Below are 25,274 nucleotides of genomic sequence, written 5' to 3'. Positions count from 1 at the left end.
CAACTACACTCGTTGGGTTTACTGTACTTATAATTAATAAAATTCAAATTTACATTCAATAATAAATTGTCGTAGTCACGACGAACTAAGTTAGGAATCTCATTTCAATGTGTCCTCATGGAACCAATAACCAATGTATTGGGTTATAAAGTGTATAAAGATACAGATGTAAAGACATTAAATGGAGGGGATAATAAGGTGCAATTTGTAGAAATCGCAAGATAACCAATATCTAACAATCGGAATTACAGTATTGTATTATATAAATGCAAACTTCTTAGAGCTTAAAGATATGATCCTTTAACCAAGAGACATCTGCTCTTTTAGGCATAAAATATCAATTTAAAAAATATTACGCAAAACGTATTAAGACAATAAATTATTGGCGTGTACAATTAAATGACCACCAGAGATGACCACCGAAAAAGATGTAATAAATAACTCTTGTGTGAAAGAAATGGGAAACAATAAAAATTGGGAAAGAAGTGTGTGGTCAAAATACAAAAGATGGCATTCATATTGAATATAACCAGGCATTGCGATAGTTTTCAATATGACAAAAGGCAAAAAGGGTTTGAAACGAGGTTGGCACACAACACTATTATTGCGAGTTAATATATAATAATAATAATAATTATTATTATTATATCGAGTTAATTCGAGCACATAACTATGGGGTCAACATTGAAAGCTCCTTTGTTTCAAATTTTACCACAACTACTGTAAAAACGTAGTCTCTAACAAAGTGGTTTTAACCGGAGTCAAACATACATAGTTGTCGAATTCACTATACCTAGTCAACTAGTTGATTAATAGCATTTTACCATTTCTTATAAATTTTGGATGAAAGAAATTAATAAAATTTGTATCTTGTTGTGTGGATGCCTGAAACGTTTGAAATAACTTCTGTATTAGACTATAATACATTGATCTATTTTTCATTTATCGGCAATTTAAAAGATATGTAGATATCCGTTTTTGTTATTTATTTTATAGACACATATATGTGTCATAGTCAACAATGATTAAATTAAAAGAAATGGGAAACAATAAAAATTGGGAAAGAAGTGTGTGGTCAAAATACAAAAGATGGCATTCATATTGAATATAACCAGGCATTGCGATAGTTTTCAATATGACAAAAGGCAAAAAGGGTTTGAAACGAGGTTGGCACACAACACTATTATTGCGAGTTAATATATAATAATAATAATTATTATTATTATTATATCGAGTTAATTCGAGCACATAACTATGGGGTCAACATTGAAAGCTCCTTTGTTTCAAATTTTACCACAACTACTGTAAAAACGTAGTCTCTAACAAAGTGGTTTTAACCGGAGTCAAACATACATAGTTGTCGAATTCACTATACCTAGTCAACTAGTTGATTAATAGCATTTTACCATTTCTTATAAATTTTGGATGAAAGAAATTAATAAAATTTGTATCTTGTTGTGTGGATGCCTGAAACGTTTGAAATAACTTCTGTATTAGACTATAATACATTGATCTATTTTTCATTTATCGGCAATTTAAAAGATATGTAGATATCCGTTTTTGTTATTTATTTATTTATTTTATAGACACATATATGTGTCATAGTCAACAATGATTAAATTACGATGATTAGTCTCAATTCAAAAACCATGTGTATCATCTTAGTTCTGGATTGATTCCTTGTCATTTGACAACGTTCAACTTACTGAAGCAGTTTTATATCAAACCTTGAACTCTGAACCTTAAGTCCGCCGTTCCACAAAACCACTTGATGATAGTTTAATTGAAATTCCTCTCTGTGTTGATATTTGCTAAGTCTTGCGTCAAGGTATGGACGTAGGTGTGTTTTTGGTAAATACAATAATATTAAAACCAAAGATCTGCCTTTTTGTAAAGAAGATTTGACATTCTGACGTGCGTCGGATTATTATTTTAGCGGATATACAGATGTGGGAGGAATGGTATGAGTAGTTCAATTGTGTTTGCATTTAAACAGAAATATGCTACTTGGTTAAAATCCAATATTACAAGAAACTGTTAAAATAATACTTCCCATTGATACGTTGATGATTAAATACATATTTATGAAGTTAAAATAAAAAGATTACAAGAAAATTCAATTCAATTTTGAACTGCAAATATCTGAACAATATTATCTTTTTATATGAGTAGAACCCTTCACTGGCCCTTACCTAAATTGAACTCTTTCCTTCTATTTCCTTCACTTCCCTTGCTTTTTACTATTTCTTTTTGTATTGTAATGTTTAATTTACATACTTGTTTTAATATGTACTCGTAATCATATAATATCGTTGTATAAAACATAGTTGGTTGTAAAATATTACTCCATAGCAATAAACCCCCTTATATTTAATGTACAATTTTAAAACGTAAGATCCAACTGCATTGTACATACTCCATATAAAAAAGTTTAAAATAAATAATTTAACATTGTTAACCTTCACCTTTTGATTCTACGGGTACATTTTGGAGGGAACGTTGCATTGTTAATTAGTTAATCATTAATTAATTAATCATTATGGTTTTTACTTAAATTCTTTTCTTTAAAGTGAACGAGTTAATTAAACTTAGACGGTTTAATAAAACGTTTTTATTTAGACATAAATTTGTTGCGACAGAGGGAAAAAAATAAGAAGGGATTATGGAAGTCTAGACATTTACAGGGTTCATAACCTGTCATTGGCTGGTTTAAGTGGCCGCTTTAGACACTGTGTAACATTCACCCACACTTCATCTGTTGCCTTTTTGAAGTAAAAAAGCTAAAATCATGTGGGTGAGATCCATCCGGCTGAACCAATTCACCAACGCCTGAAAACATTTTTCCAATTTTCTTCTTATACCAGTTAGTATAATCAACAGTGTTTTGAGTATGTCCAAATGCTTGTAGGCACACACGTTTGTAATTACACACTCAAAAAACTCACTGTAAAAAAATTGGCGTAGTTAATGAATATGTGTATTTGGGCATTACTATTGATTTTTTTTTTAAATGGGTTAAACACATTACAAAATTATGTAAAAGATTAAGGACAGTTATAGGCAGCATGTTTAGAATAAAATATTTTGTACCAATAAAAACATTAAAACTTATTTATCAATCATTAGTGGAACCAATTATTAGGTACAGTATTACCAGTTGGGGCCTTTCTTGAAAAACCAACATTAAAAAAATCAATCTTTACAGAACTCGGCTCTTAAATTAATTATCAGATCAGCTAGAATTGATAAGGAAGAGGTACCCGAACTTTTAAAAAGCAAGGGTGCCTGTCCGTAAATGCTATTCTATGGCCCAAATTTGTTACTATATATCGATTTGATAGTAACTACCAGAAAAGGTATATACATACATATAATACAAGGCTAGCACAACGCGAAAGCTTGTCAGTACCGAGGTTTGTTAACAAGTATGGCCAAAGAACACTTTATTCACAATTACTAATTTTTTTAAATTAGATTCCTAAGCAGATCTTAAAAGAAAATGTTGACAAAACATTCAAGGAAAAAAATATGAAATGCCTCATATGTAACAAGACTTTATATTGATAATTATTTTATGTTAACAATCATCTATTTAAATTTTCGTAAATAAATTTTGTGTAAAAATACGTATGCTTTTAGTTTTGAATAATGTTGATATTACTTTTTTAAATTATATAATTTCTCTAACGTTTTTCTTTGTAAAGGAAAAGTTAGAAACCTGCTGACAAGCCGGTTTCGCGGTTTAGTGGGTTTCATTATTTTTACTTTTATATTTTCTGTTCGTGTTTACCTACTTAAATAAAAATAAATACAAAAAAAAGTATTGTTGAAAGTTGTTATTATTTATTAAGTAAAAACACTTTAAATGATTTAATTCCGTTTTAGAAATAGAACCAGAATCCTAGACGTTTTTGACTCGATGGCTACGAAAAAAAAAATCGAGTGGGTATAAGTCGGCCTCTTAGTGCAATGGTTGGCGTATTCACCTATTATTATTGAAGTTCCGCTGATCTCCTCGCCTTCCATGTAACAAAATGATCTAGATACGCTGCTATTGGAGTGCCAACGCAGTGTCCTATGCGCCACTGGGTGCAGATAGGTCAATAATGAATAATGACTAAAACTTTGATGGATAAGGGAAAAAAATATACAAAAATGGTTGCAAAAAATATAGCGCAAAAATATTATTTAGGTTATAATATTTTTTTTAGTTTACAATACAATAGACATATCATATAGTATATGCAAATATTAAAAACATGAAATACTTGTTGATAATAACAATGTTAGTGTTATGCACAAAAAGTAGGGTGTTTTACTAATAAAAAGCTCGAAGAGTATTGGGATTAACACTTCGCGCGGAAATAGGTCGAGAAATGAGGACACCATTATTTTGCAATGGACAAAGTGGGTGGCGCCCACGCACCGCCTTCAATTTACATAGAACGTTATTTCCAGTGGAAAATATGAGAAAATTCAAATAAGGGACATTTTATTTTTATATATATATGTTTGTAATCACAAAATTTTAGCTATAATCAAAACAAATATTTTTAATGATTCTAAAAGTCGGTGAATCTAGAAAAGTTTGATCAAGAAAGGTTGTAATAAAAACATATTATCACCTAACGAACAAACCATGTTGTTGCTTTCGTTTCGTATTTTTTATTTAACTAACTCATTTTTTTTATGCATTTGACCCCTTATCATGTCATGTCTTTGTTTCGTGCACTCGTTTGTATACTATGTATGCCATCTCACTTTAATGCTATCAAAATTATATTCCGCTCTCGTGTCCATATTAGAGATGAGCGTTTCGGTTATTTAAAAGGAGTACCAGTAACAGTTACCGTTTCACAAATTAAACAATTTTGTGAAAAGGTAACTAAATAACAGTTTAGAGCAGCAAGTGATTATTAAAAATAAATTAAACCGTGACTCGTAAGGAAAAAGTAGTTAGGATATGTGAAACTGTTTCTAAAGTAATTAACAGTAAACAGTTTTACGTATCCCGACTAGTTTTCCTTTAGAGTAACAATTATTATTTCTTCTGAAACTGTTTAAGCTATTTCGGAATAATAATTGTGTTTAAATAACTGTTTCATTTTTTTTACCACCAAGTCTATGTACTACATTCTCGTTTAAGAACACTCTGTGATTCTTCTGCTTACTAATTTGGCTCTAGTTGGGGACACCGATATTTTGACCTATCAGACACATTATTAATGCCGTCCTTGACAGTTTTGACAGCGGAAACGATTTTTAAGGTACCTACAACTGTTTATGTTCTGTTCATTTTAAACTCATCAACCGAGTAGCAGCGATAACAGTTTTATTTTTAAATTGTTTTTTAATAGGACAATTGTTTCACCTTATTAATGAATTAGTAAACTTAAATCAGTGTTTGATTTTAATATTAAAATTATAATATGTAGTTCTACAAAATAAACGCAAACTCAAAAAATACTCATAAATATAATTAGGTATGCGTTTTAATTGCTCATATTTTAAAAAAGGCTCCTTAAAAATGTAAATTTGAACTCAGGAATTCGATATGGGACGTTTTAAAATAATAATTAAAAACCTCGTTCTGATCAAATGTCCAAAATTTTCCAAAACGGTATCAATGAATTTTATTATTCTCTGTCTACGCGTTCATACATTCGTTTTCCAAATATTAAAAAAAAAACAAATGTATCTCAAGTTCACCGTTTAAAAAAAAAATGGTTTTCTGAATATAGCGATTGCCCGTCAATTTGTATGAATGAACAAAAATATCATTTATTAGCATTTAATAATCTGGGTCGTATTAAATTAGCATTTAATAATTTTGACGCTGTCCGTTTAAGTTTCAAAAAAATTGGTGTCCTGAAGAATATAATATATTACTAACTAATGTTGATCTAAACTCGACCGGACAGCGTCACAACTCACAACACACTACCGCATTATTTCCGTGCGCCTGAACGTAGACCCCGACTATACCACTATGTAGCGCCACTATCACTCATTGTTTGACAGTTCAAAGGTGTTCTGGATATTTTTTTAATATAGGTTTTTAGCAGTGTTTACTGAATATTTTTGCGAATCTATTTTTTTTCAAGCGTTCAACTACTATACACGTTTTTGAAAAACCGCTATTTTTGTATAAATATACAAAGGTCCAAATATTGTCTAAAAACAGCAAATTCCAGACTTACATCTTATTTAATATTTAAATATATTGTACATTTTTTATTTTAAAAAAATATTTATAAATCCTTACGGATTATTACATTCATTTTACAAAAAATAATGTAAACATTTTTCATTCATACTCTGTTGTTCAAAATAATATTTTTTACATCTTTTGAAAAGTTTGTCCGAGTCTTTTGTTTAGTTTTGTCTGGTAGTTTATTGTATAATTTCAGTCCCTGGTTCGTTAGTCTTGATTGTCCTTGTCTTGTTTTAGAAAGTTGTATATGGTATTTGTCTGATATTTTCGTATTATGTTCATGTTGAATACAATTTTTTACAAGTTTTAGTTCTTCGTCTACAATTACATTAGTGGCTAATTTATGGATAAATTTTAATGATTCTAGTTGAAAGAGTTCAGTTATATTTAATTGCTTAGTTTGTTAAAAAAGTTCTCTAGTTGCAGTTAAATAGGGAAGGTCATATACTAACTTTAATATTTTATTTTGTTGTCTTTGTAGTCTGTTTATGTCATTTTGATATCCTGCTCCCCATAGTAGTTGCGTATAACATATTTTAGTTTTTACATGGGCTTCATACATTAGAATTTTTTCCGTTTTTGGAACAAAGTTTTTGATTTTTAAAAAAAGACTCGATAACATACAATATGTATTAAATTCCAAGTATCTATGATTTTATTTTGTTAAAAGACAAAAAAATAATAATGAAACCGTGGTATTCAGTATAAACACTCTCCTAAAAAAATTTTGGTTTGTGACATTTGAGGTTTTAAAAACAATGTCTTTAATTATTGTAATAGCTGTTTTGACGATGCACAACACATGGTAGATTTAAAAATTTCGGTGGGCTCTAGAAATATTTTCATTCTTAAGGCGGGCGGTGAGCGAAACAAGTTTGAGAACCTATGACCGATACAAACCTGTAAATAAAATACCTAAGTCACCCGTTACCACTGTATATACCTTGTCATGAATATTAGGCTATTATACAGACATGTCTGATATAACTTGGTCTATTCCGCAAGCCGTATAGCTCCAAGGATAGAACACACGTTAAAAGCTTCTATTTATTTCTGGTGCCATGCCATGCCGCATGCCGGTTGAAAATTTCCCAATATTTAATTGACTATGCATATGTCCACTGGGCTCCGGAGCATCGCTTCGCCCACTGTTGCGCAGTCCGTATACTATGTTTTTACGGCGCTCACAATGTTTAAATGTAGGTAGTAAGCAGTGAGTAGTGAGCTAGTGAGTCAGATTCCTGAACGAGAAGTCGCTATAAATAAAGATCACGTCTCTATTGATAACGTAATGTTTAACAAATAACAACAAACTTTAATCGCGCCGCTATCAAACTTTGGATTATAATAATGATGAACTAATGATATTCGACAATTCTCTTGAAAAAATGACAAATTTTCATTGTAATTTTACAGTTCCTAATAATAAATATTATGGTTGTTGGTTTGTTCTAGAAGCCAAATAAATCAAAATAACGAAAGTATTTAAAATATTGAGAGGTCATAAGTCCTGTTAATGAATCGATTTCCATATTTCCTTCTCTAAAAATGTATTGATCTCTGTTGTAATATGTTAATCTTAACAACTCCTTTGGAGTAAAATTTAGTCCTTGTCTACAAAAATTTTGACAAAATGATTTGGTGATCCCGATTACTATGGAAAGTTAACATTTATCTTCAATTTTATCTACAAAGTAAAATTAAGTTTTCTGTATGAAAAGCAGAACATGCATACATTTTTTTCTTCTAAACATGTTCAATTGTAGGTTACTGACGAAAATACTTTAAATTTTCATGCAAATATACTCACTTTCGTATACAAATTTCGGTTTTTCTTTATATACAGTCGAAGATAACCCTGTTAATTTCCCACTGTAATCGGGACCCAGGTCCAGAATAAAAATTGAAAAATGTTTTCAGACGTTGCCTAGTAGGTGAAATAATTCAGTCAGTTTAATAATAAGCATAGTATGTAAAGTGGCCTCTCGAACCAGCCAATGACAGGTCATAAACCCTGTAAATTCCTAGACTTCCATATTCCTTCTCTACAAAAATTTCCATAATCTCCTTTGATTACAGCCACAAGTTATTATTAAAATATTAAGAAATTTTTTCTCGAATTCATAATATTATGTAGAATTTTGAAGGCTCGCATGAAACCGACTGTTTCCAACGCATAATACGTTTTTTTTTATGTTTCTGATACCACTATTTATCTCAGTAATAATTCTATGTATAAATAATGAAAGCTCAGCAATTATTTTGCAGGTACTACATGAATCTCTATGATATTAGTAGAAAGACCTTGATGAATATGTGCTCCTTGTGCATAATGTAGGTCACTGCTTTGAACGTTATAAAATAACAAATATGCATGTACATTGTACATTTAACAAAAAATTCAATCTAGATCATAGTTATTATATTAAACATATAATATATAACATTACATTGCTGATTCATTTATTGCTTTTCCATTTTAGTTTTCAATGTTTGCACTTTCAACTTCTTTCGGTATGAGAAGAAGGATGCGCAGAGTTTAAATAATACACACCTGTAGATGTATATATTCTTTTGCACATCTTTAAAATGAAAACCTAGGCAATCTGATTAAGATTATTTGTAATTAAGGAATATCTTATTGAGGGTATAATATATGTAATTATAGATAGTTTATCTATTTATATATCAAAGATAGATATAATTATAAATATAGATATAATTCAATTACATATCTCCATGAAAATATGTGAGAGAAATTAAGTGCAAATGAGATCCCGGGTAATTTTCCCAGCATTAATTATTGAATTATTCATGTTTAAAGCATTCACTTTGTGGTCTTAATTAATGTTAGTACATATTAGTATATAACTACTTACCAACTTTTTATGCCTACCGGTTTCGAGTCATACCCGTCTTTTCATCAGGACATTCACTACTTCAACATTCAAATACCAAAATACACTTTCACCTTTACCATCACCGCAGTATGTTATTCATTGTTTCAGCATTTACTTCGTGGAAAGACATTTTGATTTTATTTCAAATAAAACACTTTGTAATTTTTACCGAATAAGAGTTTAATGTATAATAACTCAACTAGTTTCAGGTATTCTGAATTACCGATCATCAGGTGTAAATATAAACTTAGCTTGGTTCAATCTCATGATGGGCAATTCAGAAAATCTGAAACTAGTTGTTTTATTATACAGGGTGTTCTTTAAACCCTGTCACATCCGAAACCACGATGATCAGTATAAGCAAGAAGACGTATTGGCACATTAAAATATTTTTTTAGAACAAATACAAATTTAAAAAATAAAATATTTAATAAATAAATGGTTGCTAACTTCTGCAGGGGTGAAACGAGGAGGAGGGAGGGGGGAGTCTGACACACCGCTAACCGCGCGGCCACGCCCCATCGCTTCTCCCTTGCAGAAGTAAGAAACCACTTTTTTCATTCTAAATATTTTTTTGAATATGCCAATATGTCTTCTTGCCCATACTGATCATCGTGGTTTCGGATGTGACGGGGTTTAAAGAACATCCTGTATATTAAACTCTTAGGTGGTAAAAATTACAAAGTGTTTTATTTTAAATAAACCGTAGTACGTATTTACAAAAAAATACATCAATTGCATGCAAAGTTATAGGAGATGCAAAAACCATCGCGTCCGACATGGGCTAAAATAAATAATCAAGTATCTTTTCAAATAATAAGAACAAAATCTAAAACGTCGAACACAATGCGCGTTATCAAATAATGTTGTCTAGTATCTTGGAAAGTGTTCATGTTTTCCACTTCAGTACATTGAATATTTAGTGTAGATAAAAATATTATAAAACTTTGTTTATACTTATATATTTTAGTTTATATACATTATATTTTTAAACTCTGTGTAAGGGTTTGCGCGTATACGAAACAGATTAATTTACAATTCTTGTACACTTTAAACAAAAGTTATTCTCAAATAAAAAACAAACATTGAAAAATTGTAGAAAATAATTATGTTAATACCCTAAGATACAAATAATGATGTCCATTGTAACACGAATACAATTTAGTACGAATCGAGTTATTCGCTTTCAAGACGTGACAATAAAAATGACGTAGGTAGAACCAAAAAAATGATTTTTCGTTTGCAAATTTTGTCAGACGGATATAGTAAGCAGAATAGTAATAATTGCGAGTTATGAATAAGAAAATGACATACCCAATACCAACATCATCATAATTCTATCGTCATTTATGACCAACTATTGGAATATGTGTTGGAGGAAGTATCTTAACAGCCTCTAGCAAAAGGTGACTTCACCATGATGCATGACGTCACAATTTAAGGTTGCACAGATATTTTTAAATCCAAGTATTTCTCAATTGCTTATTATAAATAGATAAACTATTTATTATGTAGGAGTAGGAACATATGAAGCTGGTACTAGTTGATATTTTGATAATACGAATTCCATTATACCAAAGCGATGACATCAGATAGAACAACCTGATTTTGGTATATTAACATAATTTCCTTATTCGCACCTAATGTCGCATAGAGCACTGCGTTGTACACCAATCATGACGTATCTCGATCATTTGGTAAGCTTTATGTATTGCAGTGTAGAAACACTAGGGCTAGCGATTTGTCATTTACATAAAATTTCATTCATACCTTTTTTGGAATGTGATACAAAAATTTTATCTAAAAAGAATTGATTAAATAAAATATTTATTTATTTCGTGCAACCTACATAAAGTAAAACAAATGTAATTACTAGCTTTTAATATATAATTAAAAATAAGTGCTTCAAAGATAAGACTTATATCAATGTTCTGAATTGAATTTTCTTTAACACTAACCATTATCAAAACATTCGTTTTTATTGACATATTTCACCACTTCCTGTGATAGTCATATAAAAAATGAACAAAAATATTGTGTAAACTCAAGTTAGCAGATGACGTAATTTAATTAAGCTTTTGATTTTTTTAGAATTGTTTAAGTATGCCTACATCTTAGTTACCATATTTCTCTCGTGATGTAATGGTAAAAAGCATGGCGGCATGACAACCTCTTTATTTTCACTACAACATTTTATTTTTACCTGGCGTAAAGCGTAAAATAGATAATAATGCCTTCACGTTACAAATAATTACATACGCTGTAATTGCTTTACCAACGCAGTGCCCAATGCACCATAAGTAGTGGCTGAGAGCGAGAAAGAAAAAACATTTTGCACTAGGTTTTTTATGTAACGTCTTTTTAAAAATATTTGTTTCTTATACAAAATAAAATAATTCATAGTTTTAATATAGTTAAATAATAAGAGTATATTTAAACAACAAATTTGTAGTATGCGTGTCCAAATATTTGTAGACATGTCTACAAACATTAAGACATGCTTAATGTAATGGTTTTGATCAAACTAATTCATATGACAAGACGTATAAAAAAATGAAAAGCATTTTCATGTGTTGCCTGGTAAGTGAAATAATTGAGCCAGATATATCTCACCTTCATCAATAAAGATTTCAGGTTTCAGCTCTTTCGCTTTACAAAAGTCAATAGAAGAGTTAAGGAAATATGTATGTTTAAACATAGGTAGAGTGATGAATGTTATAAGTGTGTAAAAGGGCCACTTAAACTAACCAATGACCCGTCATAAGCCCTGTAAATGATTAGACTTTAGAATTCTCTTAAATAATTCCCTGCATCAAATGTATATTACATGTTAGTTCATGATTTCGCATCTTATAGTGTTTTAAATCCGTATAATGTTTAAAGGTTGTATTTTACGTACCAGTGAAAATAATATTTGGCGGTTTTGCTTTAAAAAAATGATTAAAGTTGATATTCGAGAAATCGATAAATGTGCGTCCTTCCGATTTCCCGCCCTTTTCCCAAAAGCCCCCGCTGTTTTCGCGGGGAAAGCTTACGCGCCATCGTGTCGCCAATCCACGCCTTGGGGTGGCGGGGGAAGTACCTACCCCTAGTACATACCATGACTAATACTACAATTCCTCTACACTCAACTCTCCCAAGTCAGAGGAAAGAAAGGAGGGCGCCGAGGTTGATGACGCCAGAATCTAAATTTATATTATCTTCTTTTGTATCCGTTTTCCTCCGTCAGAAAACGTGACGGAAAATCCTACGAGTCAACAATGAATTTATCAGACGATTTTTTTTCTCGAATAAATTAAATTTGGGCGTGATAAATATAAATTCCGATGTAAGACTTTGCTATGTTTTTGACCAGGGCTGTCCAAAAAACCGACCGAGGCTTATATTTGTGCAGCCCGGGACCCTGCCCTGCAGTGTTTTTGATCTACCGCAAACACGAAAATTTATTTTTTTTAAATTTTATTTAGTTTTATAGCATATCAAATAAATTAATGAAATGTTAATTCATTCGGCAACAAGTTGGCACTATTATTAGAGAAATTCCCGAAGGGTGTATTTGTTTCTCCAAACTAACGAAGCTTGGCTTAAAAATGAGCTCGAAAATCTAAATATTTATTTATTTATTTACTTAAGTTAGTTAATATTACATTGTATATTAACTAATATATTTACAATTATAACAAATACTTATTAAATATTTCTTACATAACTACATTATTACAATAAACATGACATTTTTTTTTTAAATCCGTAAGTTTTCTTTCATTCTTCATACTTTCAGGCATCTCATCATACAGTTTAACCCTTTATACATTAAGCTATTTTGTGATTTTGTTTTTTTCTTAAGTGGTAGTCTTATCCTATTTCTATTTCTTGTCCTATATTTATGTACATTTCTATTTAATATAATTTCACTTATAAAATACTTTGGCATGAGATTATTAAACACTTTATATATAAATACAAATACATTATTTATTTATTTATTTATTTATTCACACTTATTATCAAAATACAATTCCATATTCACTTTGCCCAGCTAACAAGGGTACATACCCCGTTCCAAGCTAGGCAATTACATTTTAATATATTATAATACTTAACAAATTAATATAGAGCACAGACAAACAAAATATAAACTTATTCGGATACACATTTTGATTCATATACATACAGACATACACACATGTATATATAAATATACACATATATACATATGTACATACACACACACGTTCATACACGCATGCGCATACACATACATACATTCATAAAAACATAGACAAATTATTTATGCGAAACTTCATGGTAGTCATCTATAAATATATATTTTTTAAATTATTCTTTATTTTTTATATTTTATTTTTGACATCCAGTAAGGTTCTCCAATCCGTGGCATGCATCAACTTTTCTGACTCCCTACGACCAATGTCATGAAAGAGCGAGGTCAACACCTTCCGTAACTTGACAACACTCCCGTCTTTCCACGATTCTGGCAAAAGGTTATGGACCTTTTTGCCTACGTTATAGTGTTGTCTCGATGCCAGAACAGTGTTGACCCCTTCACTTAGTATCAGATCCCTATTAGAGTATCTTGTGTTATGGTTGTGGTTGACGCTTGGGTAAATGTCTCTCTTTATGTGTGTAACCACTACCGTTCTCAATATATACTGTTGAATAATATTCAGTACTCTGAATTCTTTGAAGAGCAAGTCACTTGGATAGCGAAATGTTTTTTTTAAGATGACTCGGATTAAAGATTTCTGTGCAATTGTTACAGGTTCAAGGGCGGTTTTTGTGCAAGCTCCCCAACCAATTAGACCGTAAGTCAACACAGAATTTGCCAGTGCATGGTATAGGTGTTTCAAGTCCGGGACTTTAAGTTATATTATATTATACAATAGTCTTTTCTTTATTCCTATCCAGTTCAATTGTTTTCTAATTTTTTCAACACTATTATATTTGCTTTTTTTCAGTATAATTCTCATTGCTCTATTTTGTAGTATTTCAAACTTGTTTATCTCTCCCTCGTTAGCTAAATATAATATAGTAGAGCAATAGCAAAATTTATTTATATAGGTCTTCACTATCAGATAAGTCACTTACAACTTACACGTGCACTGCGTCGGCAACAACTAATATTAATGTTGATATTGACAGACAGAATTGTAGAAAAATAAATTAAATAGGAACTAATAAAAATAATTATATTATTACAATGACATCCTTGTATTTATATTTTTTCTTCAAAAAGTTGAAGTGTTTGTTTCTGCGGCCCTCCAATCTATTTGGTTATTTGGATTGTTTTAGAATAATAATATTTACATAAACCTAATAGTAATCTACATATCGTGGAGTAATTGAGGACCGTTTTAACAAAGCGAAATATCTACAAAATGTATTTTTTTAGGAGAAGGTTTTTTCATGTTAAAAATAAAACTATTACGATTTTAAATTAAATAATAATGACGTTTTATAAATATATAAAATCCTTACACATGTACTAAAAATCAACAATGTAGAATCAGTAGAATGTTCTAAATTCACGAATTTTCACAAAAAAGAAATATCTACATATTTTTGTGATAGGAATGTATGGAAAATTTATTTATGTTGAGAATTAAATAAGTTTACTTTTGCATGAAATCATTTTAAACTGATTTTTTTGTAAAATTATATGTCTACTGACATATCTAAGTACCTATGTAAATATACACATTTAAGTATTTACCTCCTATATATTTTTTACATACATAATAGCACAAATAAAGTGATAACAAAATAAATTTCAAAAAATATTATTTTATTATTTTTATTATACTTCTTTTTTCTTGGCCGAAATCAGATTTTGTTTGTGACTTTTTTCGATTTTAAAAAACTTAACACCCCAAAAAAATATGTAGATATTTTGCTTTGTGAAAACTCTATGTAGTGTAGTTATTTCGTTTTGTAAAAATTCATGATATTTGAACAGCTACAACTTCGCATATATATCGTTTTGTTAAAGTTTTATTTCACCAATCGATAAAGCTCACATGGAAGAACACTTTTCAATAAATAAAAAAAAATGTTTTTTTTAGCTGAAATTTCACTTTGTGAAAACGGTCCTCAATTGCTTTAATTAGGTAACGTAAAAATCAGCATTTTTGATTTAACGACTAAAAACACATTGTTTTATCTTACTGCATTAATGCTGCAAAAAAAGCATGGTTAATTTAAATTATGTTTTGATTATTTGAATGCATGACTAGTCTATTTTTAGCATTCATGAATGAGGAAAAATGTTTGTTTTATGGGTAACTTACAATTGCTGATTTTAATAACTACCCCGCAATTTTTTTGCATAGATTTTTACAAAAACAAAAAACAAACGAATTCCCCCGTGGTGGCATGGTGCAGTTGGTTGGACGACCGATTGTGAAACTTACGTCGCGGGTTCGATTTCCGCCTGTTGCAAAAAAATTAGAGAAATATTTTTTTCTTATTTAGTATGGGTTTATAGGTATTGCGGTGTATTTTTATATCTTACTTTCATATCCTCTCTTTTCGCCGACAAGCCCCTAAAATAGAGGCTAGCAGGTTATTCCTTTTAAATAAACGACCCACCCTATTTAATAAAGGCATATTGATACAAATATATATTATACTTTAGGCTTTGAGCTGTTATATTAAAATTATCTGGTATTTTATTACGTACATACTTATTACATATTTATTTAAAAAGGGGTTATCCGTTTTTTTATCAAAACAGTCGTTGCATCTTACAAATTTTGATTTTAACGTTCCTCGTACATCACTTAATGTTCGCTAGTTATCAACGAAGAAGCTCCGTGCTACGGGAAATTGGATACAAAAATGTTTTCTTACTTATAAAATTGTACCACAAAGTTTCAAGAAAATATATATTTTTTTAAATATATAAAAGGATTTTTAATTAAAACGCTTACTTTGAATGACGCCATTAGTTCTTCCGAATCAACCGATGATAGAGTGTTATGATAGATTTCCGATTTACGAGAAGATAATTTACCAATCAACAGAACTCACAGAAGAGATCTTGTGACGTCACACGTGGAGTTATACAAAATTACAATTACACTAATTACAACTTTAAAAAATCATAGTGCTGATAATAGGAAACATTTAAAAAAACAATTTTGTCTTAGTTCGATAGTCTATTAACAAACAAAAAATGGCTAAAAAATCACTGAACTTCACCTCATTAGTAAAATTTTAATGATTTCAAGTAAAAAAAACGCCGATTGATCCGAACTAATAATGCTTAAGAGAGTTTATTACCTGCAGTTAATACTTTTGTTCGGGTTTGTGTATTTATACCATAGAAAATGAATGCATGTTTTCACATCAATGTAAATTATTTGTAATATGTTTTGTTTGGGTTATTTATTACCTAAACACAGACAGTATTATAAACACGTTTAATTTTGAAAAGAAAATATCACGACTGCGAGTTCGGAAAAGTGTATTTTCATTTTAAGAGATCAGAGGCGAAAATAGATTTCCAAGCGACTCACCATTTTCCAAGTGTTTTGCAATATTGAACACTCCAGCGAATGAATCAGTATGCAGAGCATTACTTTTCTGAATGCATAAAACAAACATTGTTCTTCAATCATATAATCAACATTGCTTGTAATATAATACACACGGTCTATTTTTAATTCATTCATTCTACGCAGACTGCAGAGTCTACGGCGTACGACAAGATTTTTTTTTCATGCTTTATTTTCGTCTAAAACAATATTCTGTTTTTAAACTAGTTTCAGAAATATTGCCGACTTATAATGAACATAATGAACTCGAATTTTACGCGATGTTCATTAGTTAATTGTACTAATTTAACTCTTTGGAGACAGTGCTAAAAACTCACTTCGAAAACGGTGCCGTATTTCATTAAGCAAAATACGAGAAATTTTGAAAAAAGGTACTTAAAAACAAACAAATTTACATAATAATAATAATCATGTTCTTTTAACAAAAAAATACCATTTCTTTATATACTGAATTTTATTTTTTTTATTATTTTAGTTTTGCGCAACGACAGGCCAGGAGGCCTAATTACAGTGGTGAATTACATTACAGAACACCCAGGCTTGAGAAAAATCACATTTAATTTTTGTGTTCTCACCGGGAATCGAACCCGGAACCTTCTATGTGTGAGTCAAGCATCTTGAACACTTCACCACGGAGGCCGCCATACAAACTTGGGTAATAGATTTCTCTGGATTATGTCTAGTCTGCCTTACTAGGTACAACCTGTTTTAATGCAGACATTTTTATGCAAAGACAAACACTAACATGACTATCTACTGGTTAATTTATTATAATCATACAATATTCAAATATACCATTTATTATTTTATAATGTTTTTGAGTATTTTTTTTATATTTTTCTCTACCTAAATTATATACATACTCGTAAATAGTATAAGGATTTGATTACCATTAAGCATTTATCGAAACCAAGTCATGACATTTAATTCAGAATTAATGTTATACAAATTAAATGTTTTCGAAATGGATAGATATCGATGCTATTACTTACTAATGATTGATTGTGTACATTTTTATTTAGTCAAGGAGTTATTATCATACAAAAAAAATGCATTAAAAATATTTGTATGTTTTGCAGTATTACCTGAAAATAAATTGGAAGAAATCGTACTGAAATCATTTATTTTATCAACAGATGCTAATAATAAATTTATTCAAACGATTGACAGTGGCTAATTTATGCATTTCTAATGAGTTTAATTTGGATTTAAAAATAGATACAAGAAAATACATTGTTTACCTTTTGAAACGAGGGAAAATCTGACAGGTGAGTTTTCGTTTTCACTGAGCGACGGCGTCGGCACGACTGGCGAAGGCAGAGACGCGGGAAACTACTAACTTGCGAAGCGTTCACTTTCTACTGTGGGACTGGAACCTCTGAACGCGGTCTCTTTTGGCAGACTATCCTTAATGTTGTATGTATTTTGTGATTTGTGATGTAAATATTGAATATAATCGTATTGGGCGCTGGCCCGGTGCAACGCGAACGAGTAAATGTCTAGTCAAAATGAATTCTCAATAGCAATAGCACGTGCTGAATGTACTCGGGATTATAATTACACTATTAATTAACCTTGATGAAATAGCGATGAATTAATAGTATTCGTCGAACGCATACGCAATACTTGGTCCGAAAATCAATAATCAAATCAATTTTAATGTGATTCATCATCGTTCCTTTATCCGCACCTAATAGGGCATAGGGCACTGCATTTGTGCTCCGATCGCAGTATATGAGCAGTTATTTGAAACATAATTAAACAAAATCAAAAGAATTTGTCTTAAGCTTCAGGCGCCAGCCAAGGACTCATAAATATTGCGTTGTTAAGGTGATTCTAAACAAAAATATGAAACTAATTATTCATAGATGGCGTTTTTACGATTTTTTATTGAAAAATGCTATTTTTTAAAAAAGGGCTTATGACTTGTCAATGGCTGGTTTAAGTGACCACTTTACACACAGTGTAACATTCATCATTCTGCCCATATTTGAACATCTATATTCATTCAATTCTTTCATCTGTTGATGTTTGTGAAGTTAAAGAGCTGAAACCTTTATTTATGCGGGTGAGATTAATCTAATTGAATTATTTTACCTGCATACTAGGCAACGCCTGAAAATGTTATTTTTCAATTTCTATACTTCTTCATGGACCGGGTAGATTTATCAACAATCTCAAAATATTGTTGATAAATCCACCTCCTCTATAAAGTATGTAAAATTTTAACATAGCGCATCATTCGCAGCTAACAAATGACAATTTATTATTTTTTTCAAATAATTTTTTTCGGTCCGGGGTTCAAACTGTCAGTAGAGTCGCGATGAATCACATCTTGCTGGAGGGTGTGATTCTATACAATCCTGCGAACGCCCAGTTGCATTCCACGGGCAACTCTACTGACAAGTCCAACTCGTTGGCGTCCACGTCGCGAACTCTGGGCGATGGGACCACACTCATAACGGCGTGATCACCGCAGATAACGAGAGGATAAAAAGCGAGTTTCTGGCGCCTCCAAAGCAGAACCAACCAGCTTAGGGAAGGTAACCCCGACAGAAAAATCCACTAGAGAAGGCTACGGGAAACCACTCTGGTCATCTTTTCCTAGGAATCACCACGGCGAGTACATCAATGACCAGTCGTCCTGGCTGCGGAATATAAAAGTGGGGCAGGACAGAAACGCTTTCAGTGATCGCCTACGCCGCGTCGGGGGGACGTAAGGCACCGAAAGTAAAGAGAAAAATAATTTTGAAATTGAACATGAATTGAAATAGAATTTTTTGAGTTTCCATTCTCATATTTATTTTTTAAACTTTATAAAACAACTAGTTGACCCGACAGACGTTGTCCTGCCCGAACGTTGGCTTGCCTTGGAAAAATACTTTTTATTGATAAGTAGGTACCTAGGTACTTATTTGTGATTAAATTCCAAAACTAAAATTTTTTAATTTAAGTAGGTACTTGTTTATGGTTGATTTACTAAACATAAAATAAACATTTTTTCAAATATGGCATTCTTTTTGCAAATGTCAAACTCCGGTCTTCTCACCAACAAAGGGGTGTACTTATGTGGGAATACAATTTTTAAAAATGTATTGAATTTAATATTATATTTTTACCAAAAATCCAGTAAAAAGAAAATAAAGGATAGAAATTATAAGGAATTTAAGGAAAGAATCTGATTGAGATCCACAAAAACAAACGCTGTTTGTAAACATTCAAAAACAAACTTTTTTATACACAAAAAACAAAATCTTTCCATTTTTTGTCAATGCATTCTCCTCAAATGCAACCCTGGTAGATCGATGAATAAAACATTTATGCTCTTTACTTCTTTTTTACACATTAAATTGAAGATTTTAATATCTACGAACACGCACAGCGCAAAGATCTATACTTAAATCGGTTAAGCCATTTAGAAGGAGTTCAGTGACATCACACGTACAGAGGAATTATTTATATAAAGATTACGATTTTTATAGAATATGTAAATAAATTAGAATTTAAGTATTTATTACTATGTGAGACCGTGACTACCTGACTAGGGAGCGGCTCAATAAAAATATACCTACAATAAAAATCCAAAATGTGGCTTTCGTTAACCCTATGTATGCCGTATGCCCACTTTTAATCCAGTATATTGTTTTCTTGATAGTAAATACTCTTTTTGATGTTTTTAAAAATAAAATTATTATAAAAAAATACTTACTTTTTTTTCTTTTTACGTTACAAAGTTTAATATTTTACACAATTAGACTTAACTCTAATGGACCAGTGAAGTTTCCATATTATAAAGCAATTATATGTAAGGTTAATTATGAAAGTATAAAAAAGAGAAGGAAAAGGAAACATAAATGAAAGTTGTTTAAATATTAAAATTTAAGTAAAGTAAGTAGTTTGTAGTGAGTATTTACAAATGGAAATAATATCTAAAATGAAGAAAATTTGTAAGAGTAATTAAAAGTTAAGAATTGAAATAAAGATTGAAAAACATGCTCAGATATAAAAATAAAATAAAATATATATATGTATATACAGGTGTTCTTTAAATCCTGTCACATCCGAAACCACGATGATCAGTATGGGCAAGAAGACATATTAGCATATTAAAAAAATATTTAGAACGCAGAACCTTTTTCAAAATAAAATATTTAAAAAAACAAATTTAAAGAACACCCTGTGTATATATATATATATTTTTTTTAATATCCTGAATTGATTTTGATACACGTAATCCTATACACGGTATTGCATGGAACGTATCCTAGGCGTATACTCATATGCATCTCTAGAGAGATTACATGCATGTGAGTGAGAGAAAGGGATACTTAAATTCATAAATAATTTTGCCTAAATGCATGCATTTATAAAAGATAAAAAAAACTACACTATTTTGATGTAATCAAATGAATAAAAATAAAACAAAATTATTTATCGATAAATAAATAAAATAAAACGATTATTATAGTGTCATTTCCTTCTCTACCCCTTATAGCGCTTAGGGCACTGCATTAGTAAATCATCACAACGTATATTGGTCTTTCTTGTTCCAGGTAGGATTATCATTCTTATTCTTCAAGTGCCAGTCTAGGGAGTATGAAATACTGCAGTATAAAAACATTTTAAATAAATTAATATTTCATGTCAACCAGATCGAGAGTCGAACCCGACACCTCTTTCATGGTAGGCAAACTAGCTGGATCTTTTTTCGAATATGCATATCTGTCAATATATGTTTTATTTTCAAAAATATATAAGGAAAAGGAATAAAAATAAAGAAGAACATAAATAAAAATCTTTATTTATACTTAAAATTATGCTTAAGTGTCACGACATTTTTTCCAATGCTCAGTGCAAAAATAATAAAGTTTTTCATATTTTGAATTTTTTCTTCAATTGTTAAAGACAAATTTTTTTTTTAGATTTTCTGATTACTTATTATCAGATTACAATCTAGGAATCGTAAAATATTAAATATTTCAAACTCTTGTATAAATTTTAAAACACCAACAAATATGCAGTAACAATTAAATTTTCTTCACATTCAGTCAACATATATTTTTTCCAGAAAAAATCACACATTAAAATCAGCTTGTGTACTATTAAATTAGTTTTTATTAATAAGAGCTGCAGTATTCTTTACACTGTGACACAATATTTGATTTATTAAACTATGTAACTGTACAAACTAAGATGTTAAATTAAACTGTTAATATCTTAAAAATACTAATAAATAATACTTAAAAACCTATTTGTTTTCTGCAGCACCAAGCTACTACTATCAGAAAAGGCACGCATTATTCAAGCCAATCATATTTGAGTATGTATACAATACGAATAGCAGAAAATATAACAAAAAAATCTAATTGAAAGACGGATCACATTGTTTTAATTACTTTTATAAAAAAGCTGTTGATATTTGAAATAATAGAAAACTAATCACCATTAGTCTTGTGCAGACATACTTAATAAAAAATAAACATTAATTTAGCAAGAATTTATAACTAGCGAATATTAAAGTGAAGTATAAAAGTGAGGTACGTTAAAATCAAAATTTTTAAAATAGTCAAGATTAAAAAAAACAGAAAACCCTTTGTTCAATAAATATGTCAAATGCATCTTATTCTGAAGAGAAGTACGTAATAAAATACCCGATAATCTTAATATAACAGCCCAAAGCCTAATATGTATTATATATATTTGTATCAATATGCCCTTATCAAATAGGCTGCAGCCTTTGTTCTTTCATACAGCTAATTATACTTTTTCCAAACATTGTTCCCTGATTTTTACAGAAATATTTTTATCCGTATGAAAAATTACCTTTAAATAATGAATACTGTAAAGTATGCCAAGAAAAATAGAAATTTACTTACTGCGTTTAGTGGTTAAAGACTATTACATAATATTAAGCTTATTGCAAATTCATTTCTTAATAGTAACAATGATTAATAAATGCTATGTACTGACACTCGTTATTATTTAAAACTATGAAACTATGTTCCGATAAATGAGTTAATATTTACTATGTAATGTGATTTGCCATTTCGGTATTTAAAATGTTAATTTTAGGACAATCCTTGTCAACTTAAATGCACGATTAATTTTAAGATTACTGTTTCTAAACATGCATTATGATTTTTCGTAGGCAATAGAATCATTATGAAGTTAACAGATCTTGAAAACATTAATAATACAATTTAACTCAAAATAAAAACAGTACGTAAATTTATTCCTTATTATTTATAATACTATTAAACGAATATTTAATAATCTATATTCAATAGTACGAAAATAGTAACGATTGGATGAATTTACAGTAGTACTAGAACATTCCATTTTGGATTTGTGGGGTTTACTATTTTACCATCCATAGCTATTTATATAGGTGGCCTTATACTATACAACATCTTTGTAAAATAAAGATTTTTTTATATAAGACAACAAATTAACAATGCTTAAAGTGACCGACAATTAAAAGAGTCACCCAAACAAAAGTTTTATAAAGATATAGGTTAAAAACATTAATTTTAAGATGGGAAGAATGTAAGAATAAATATAATTGAGGCCTCTTAGTATCAAAGATGGCCAAACGCTAAAAATTGTATCGAAAGCGGCCAACTGCAAATTTAATACTTAATAGAAATATTATGAAATAAAAAATATTTTTGTGATATTTAGATTAAAAAGTGCTATTACAGATATTTGAAATTTTCTCAGAAATATGAATGGAATTCTTTGGCCATCTTGAGGTCTGAGGTCCTCAATTAATTTGATGTTATTTAATTACCAAATGTAATAAATTTTACCTTGTTATTTAATACAATAAGTAAATCTTAGAAGGAAAATTGGATGAATCATGTCTACCAAAATTTTACAATTACACTGATTTATTAATTAATTTTCACATCTTATTATAGGTACAATGACTGAATTAGATCAGAACAATTCTAATTTTCCTAATGTTCAATATATTTTTTAATTTTCCAATGGTGTGAATTTTTGTTTTTATGTGACAATATAATACTGTATTATCGCAATACAATCAAAATTACCAGTGAAAATAAAATATGCATAATAAGACTATTTGAAAACACAATTATAAAATTGTGGTTAATACCCTACAGCTACTCAACATGTTTTGAATGTTTTCTAAAAAAAAACTTTTAAGAGAGAAATTTGCTTTCCCAAGACTATGAATGGATAATTTTGACTGCATTTAATTTAATTTTTTCAATATGACGTTTTCCAATATTTTTAGTATTATAGTCGATATAAACAATGTTGACTAACATTGTCTTTATTCTTATATTTTGGTGCCCCAACTGATATGATTTAGTTTGGTGTAGCGGGATACGGCGATGCGGCGCTAGTGTAGACCGAGTGAGGTTCGGTACCTAGCTAAGGTACAGATCTCTGCTCGACTAGTACCGGCCGCCGGCGCCAGGTGTCACTCAGGAGGTGGCTGGGCCAGCCGCTTTATGCTCCAAGTAGAGGAAATAAACTCCCGCTGCGTACACCAGCGTGTTGAACAGCCCGAAACACTGGAAATAAAATAAAAGCAACGTGAGAAAAAAAAATCACACATTTCTGTACTAAAAAGGGGAATTTTCGTTTCTTTACTGGGGTAATAAGAATAAATTATTTTTTGTTTAAACTGTCTGAAATAATTTTAACTACACAATGACATTTGGTTACTTATTTAGAAATAGTTTTAATGCATAGAATTTTAATAGGTATTAAACAAAGGTTGACATTACTAAAACGTATATTTTTATCACTAAGATAGACCAGATATTATCTTCTTGAGGGTAATTATTATTAAATTTTTTGTCTTAGCTTTAATTTTCTTTATTTGTATTTTATTCAAGTGTGCATGTATGTATTATAAAGATTTGTGTTTGCTATTTTTAAATGGACTAAGTCCGTTAGTAAATAAATAAATACACAATATGATTTTAAAAGGTTTAAAAAAAACATTAACAACAAGCCATTGAAATGTTTTATTTTTAATTATAATAAGTATTATTTTGGAAGTATAAAAATAGACTTCTAAAATACGAAGGCATAATTTATTTTTTTAAATCCTTAAAATGAAAATAATTATAATTTCTGTAAAATATGCTTTAGTACTATCATTTTTTTGTAAATTGTAAGGAAGAAAGTAAATAAAAAAATAATATGGTATAATTATTAAACAATGCATCTTTTCTGAAAATTTCTAAAACGTCTTGAACGGATAAAAAACACTTTATGGAAAAATGACAGGAAGAAACCAAAAAAAACTTCTGAAAAGACCTAAAAGATTTTCTAACGTTTGAGTCAATACGAGTAATCTAATATAATCTAATTAATCTATAAATTTAAAGAAAAAAAATGTTTTAGACGCACCCCAATTTTCGGTTCAATTTTCAGAGTAAAAAAAATGCGTCTTATGGTCTGAAAAATACCGTAGATACGTGTATTTTCTGTGTCCAGGCGGATAAATAATACAGTTATGTGTATGAAAAAAACCAAAATCGTGGTCGAGGTCGAGGTAAACATTTTGATACGAGAAATCGGGTGGTGATACATGCGCCTCGGGTA

The 25,274-nt window shown here is 29.9% G+C and overlaps 2 protein-coding genes and 1 long non-coding RNA gene across 4 annotated transcripts in view; 1 reads left to right on the top strand and 2 right to left on the bottom strand.

Moving 5' to 3' along the window:
* The window catches only part of LOC148280980 (uncharacterized), a 34,376-nt gene extending 16,276 nt beyond the window's left edge, over nt 1-18,100 (bottom strand). The window contains exon 1 of the mRNA XM_088227503.1: nt 17,930-18,100. The gene's annotated coding sequence lies outside the window, so the exon portion shown is untranslated. The remainder of the gene's footprint in view (nt 1-17,929) is intronic.
* Nucleotides 7,461-21,383, top strand: LOC148280979 (uncharacterized). The gene is made up of 3 exons (XR_015822455.1): nt 7,461-7,502; nt 9,573-9,654; nt 21,242-21,383. It is a non-coding gene; the product is annotated as an uncharacterized LOC148280979 (long non-coding RNA).
* An 87-nt stretch (nt 21,384-21,470) lies between these two features.
* LOC148280978 (plasmolipin-like) overlaps nt 21,471-25,274 on the bottom strand; it is an 81,139-nt gene continuing 77,335 nt past the window's right edge. For both annotated transcript variants that reach the window (XM_088227501.1, XM_088227502.1), the window contains exon 4: nt 21,471-24,232. In XM_088227501.1, coding sequence (XP_088083627.1) covers nt 24,143-24,232 — 90 coding nt within the window. In that variant the 3' untranslated portion in view covers nt 21,471-24,142. The remainder of the gene's footprint in view (nt 24,233-25,274) is intronic.

The sequence above is a fragment of the Micrasema longulum genome, unplaced genomic scaffold (genome assembly GCF_059751315.1).
Source record: "Micrasema longulum isolate JH-2025_06_02 unplaced genomic scaffold, ASM5975131v1 h1tg000508l, whole genome shotgun sequence".
Taxonomy (NCBI): domain Eukaryota; kingdom Metazoa; phylum Arthropoda; class Insecta; order Trichoptera; family Brachycentridae; genus Micrasema; species Micrasema longulum.
Note: the sequence above shows the minus strand (reverse complement) of the source record. Positions and strands in the feature narration are given on the sequence as shown.